The 3,514-nt window shown below is 46.0% G+C and overlaps 1 gene segment (V, D, J or C); it reads right to left on the bottom strand.

Annotated features, from left to right (window-relative positions):
* Positions 1-345: 345 nt before the first annotated feature.
* On the bottom strand, positions 346-3,038 carry LOC136318229 (immunoglobulin lambda variable 6-57-like). The segment is given in 3 exon segments: positions 346-426; positions 2,484-2,827; positions 2,951-3,038. Coding segments are annotated over 3 exon segments (471 nt in total).
* Between the last annotated feature and the right edge of the window lie 476 nt (positions 3,039-3,514).

The following is a 3,514-nucleotide window of genomic DNA, read 5'->3' as shown; positions in this document are numbered from 1 at the left end:
ACCAAAGTATAAATAAAAAGATAGATTTAACTATAGTAAGTTGTTTTATCAAGATTTATTCTGCCAAACTTAGCGAAATTCCAACATAAAGTACTTGGTAAGTAATTATTGTTATATGTTTTAACTTGCTGCAACTTTGCCTTATAAATTTTATAAAGTAAAGTTACTTCCTTACTTTATAAATCACCATTACTGTGGAACTGGTGGGCAGTTAGAAAATTTTACTACTAATAGAGATACAAAAGTGGGTGGGAGGTATAAAGATTGACTACCCCTGCTTTAAACAGGTAAGTAAAGAATGTCTCACATGAGTCAGGCATGGGAGGGGTCAGGCCAGAGCCTGGATCACTGGAGCAGGAGGATCAGGACAAAGGCAGGGGTGCAGATGGCTCTGGAGGGTCCCCCGGGCTGACAAATTCCTGGCATCTTCCAGATAGTCAACAGGTAAGACAGTGGGTGTCTTAAAGATCCTTCCCTCCAAGTCTGCAGCCAGTGCAAGGAGAACAGTGTCTTTATGGATGTAGGGACAAATTAGAGGAGACGGCTGAGAGGAAGAAGGCCCTGCCCCTGTCCTGGCGTGGAATGCAGCAACACAGGCCATCTAAGCAGCCCTGGAACTGCACCACCCAGACTGACTTCCAGGAGACTCTGAATGGGGAGCAGAGGTGCCCTGTAGTCTCACAGCCTTGAGGCTGCTCCAGGCATGATTGGCACAGCAGGTGCCTAAAGCCCAGCCTTTCCTGCTAAAGGCAGTGTCTTCATGGGCACCCCACACGCAGGAGACTTTCAGTCTCCCCTGTCCACCTGAGACTTCCCCAGACCTGCGCTATGCTCTGAGGCTCTTCCTACCCATCCTTCTCTCCCCCTTCCCGGGAGCAGCCGTTCTATGAAGGCTTCCCTCCCTCTCCAGCTCCTTCTTGTTTGTCCGTGACCAGCATTCCCTCTTCCAAAATATGACCCTTCTTTGTCATCTACATCACATACAACTTCAAGATTGGAGGGACAGACAATCCCAAAGAAAAACATGTGGCTTCTTTTTTAATTATTACAGTAAATCAATTTTAAAAGTATATCATTGACTTACTATGTTAATGTCTATATAGTGTGTATCTATACACATATATTATGGAGAAGTTAAAAGAGCCCCAGGAGGAGAGACCTCAGGACTATGCACTGCTTTAAATTCTGTGTTTTGTGTCCTCTGAAGTTTTAAGAAGTGCATTTGCTCCAGAGAAATACCATCTCATGAAATCTGTGAAAATATCTCTGGGTATGTTCATATCAGACGTCATATTACAGCTGTGGTCTGATTTAAACTTACTGAAGATCCCTGTATGATGAATGAGACTATGACGTTTCTTCACAATGTGTAGCCTAGGGAACACTTCCAAAGAGGAGGGATTTGCGTTATGTTTCTCGATGCCTAAGTGTATCTTTGACCTTCACAGAAATGGGAGAAGAGGGTAAATTTAAACAGCACCTGTTCTATTTAGACCCATAGAAAAATACAGACACCAAGAGTACAAGAACTATCATGAGTTTATTCATCCTGTGTCTCATGCTTGAAAAATTCTCCAGCCCTGACTGGATTGCTCAGGGGCTTAGAGTGTCGTCCCATTATGCAAAGTTTGTGTGTTTGATCCCGGGTCAGGACACACACAGGAAAAGTTAAATGTTTCTGTTACTCTGTCTTTCTTCCATCTTCTCTCTAAAATTGATAAATACATTTTAAAAACACCCTTAAAAAGATAAATACACCAAAAGATAATATATGAATATAGATATTCTAGAATTTCATGTGCATTGTTTAAAATTTCAATATATTAACGGCACCCATAGCCAAAAATTATACTCTGCTCTCTAGTTAAGAAGAGATTCCATGTGACTGGGCCACAGGCTCTCTGACCTCATGTGAGTGTGTGTAACTGTCCTGTCTAACAGACGGGAACACGGAAAGGCAGAGAGATGACACATCTAGTCTCCATCCAGCTGAATGGCCTAACAGGACTGAAAGTCGAACGTGTCCCAATAGCTGAGAGCATGTCCTTTTAACCCAGTGGTTCTCATACTGGGATGATTAGGCTTCCTCAGGGGACATTTGGAAATGTCTGAAGGTATTTTTGAGGGTCATTACTTAGAGAACAGGGAACTACTAGCAATGTAGTCATGGAGCCTAAAGGATGTTTCTATGTCCGACGTGTACAGAAGACCCCTCTCCACAGGCGGTGACCCGATCTCCAATGTCAGACATGCAGAGGCTCAGAAACCCTGTTTTCAACTAAATCACCTCCATGAAGTGATTACAATGCAAATAGACAATAATCAAGACAAGGGGGAAATCTGGAAGAAAAAAAATCCAGAACACAGAAACCGATAATCTCAACACAAACTTTCCAGCAGGAGACAGAAAGGAACTCCTCTCTGTGGTGCGTACGGTGAGGGCAGACCCAGGACAGGGAGGCTCTGGGGAGTTTTGGTCTCACTTCCCCATGAGTGTGGAGCACTGTGTTATCGTAGCTGCTACCGCTGCTATCACTAGACTGACAGTAGTAGTCAGCCTCGTCCTCTGGCTTCAGCCCAGAGATGGTCAGGGAGGCGGTGTTGGAGGAGCTGTCGATGGACCCAGAGAACCGATCTGGAACCCCGGAGGGTCTCTTGTTATCATCATATATAACAGTGGTGGGGGCACTGCCCGGGCGCTGCTGGTACCAGTAAACATAGTAGTCCCCAATGTTGCCGCTGCTGCAGGTACAGGAGATGGTGACCTTCTGTCCAGGAGATCCCGACAGAGAGCGGGGCTGAGTCAGCACAAACTGGGCCCAGGACCCTGCAAGGAGGGAGCAACACAGAGATCAGGGAGGACAGAACAGACCCCTTTCCCAGGGAGGGGGGAGAGGTCATCCTCCCAGGTGACAAACAGGTGCCCTTCCAGAATTCCCTCAGGCTCCACCTGTACAGTGAGCCAGGAGGGCGAGGAGGAGTGGAGCCCAATCCATGGTGCAGACGCCCCAGACTCTGCTTCCTGACCCACAGCCAGGCCTGAGCCTTTACACTTCTTATATGTCCCCTGACACAGAGGGGGGAGTCTATGCAAATCTTCCTCTTTCTGGAGGATGTGCAATCTTCCTTTTTCTTAGGTTCCTTTCACAGAGCCAGGATCCACCTGATATGAGGAAACTAGAGGAGTGGGAGAGCTTCAGCCCAAGGATGACACAGGGAACCTGCAGAGGCAGGGAGGGGACTCAGAGCTTAGGAACTGGGGGCACGTGTTCCTTAGGGTGGATGTAGGAGACATGGCAGTCTCAGGCAACAGCTGGGTCTAAGGGCTCCTACCCTTATCCTGGCCCTGATAGGGCCCCACACGGTTCCAATTTTCTCAGATTGGCTCATTTCACTTAATAATATGTGTGTGTTATGTTCTTTCATGTTTTTCTGTGTCCTGATAAATTATTATTTATATTTCCAATCATATTCCATTGTATAAATGGACAAGAATTTGATAACTCATTCACTT

This window comes from Saccopteryx bilineata, unplaced genomic scaffold, assembly GCF_036850765.1.
Source record: "Saccopteryx bilineata isolate mSacBil1 unplaced genomic scaffold, mSacBil1_pri_phased_curated manual_scaffold_17, whole genome shotgun sequence".
NCBI classification, from domain to species: domain Eukaryota; kingdom Metazoa; phylum Chordata; class Mammalia; order Chiroptera; family Emballonuridae; genus Saccopteryx; species Saccopteryx bilineata.
Note: the sequence above shows the minus strand (reverse complement) of the source record. Positions and strands in the feature narration are given on the sequence as shown.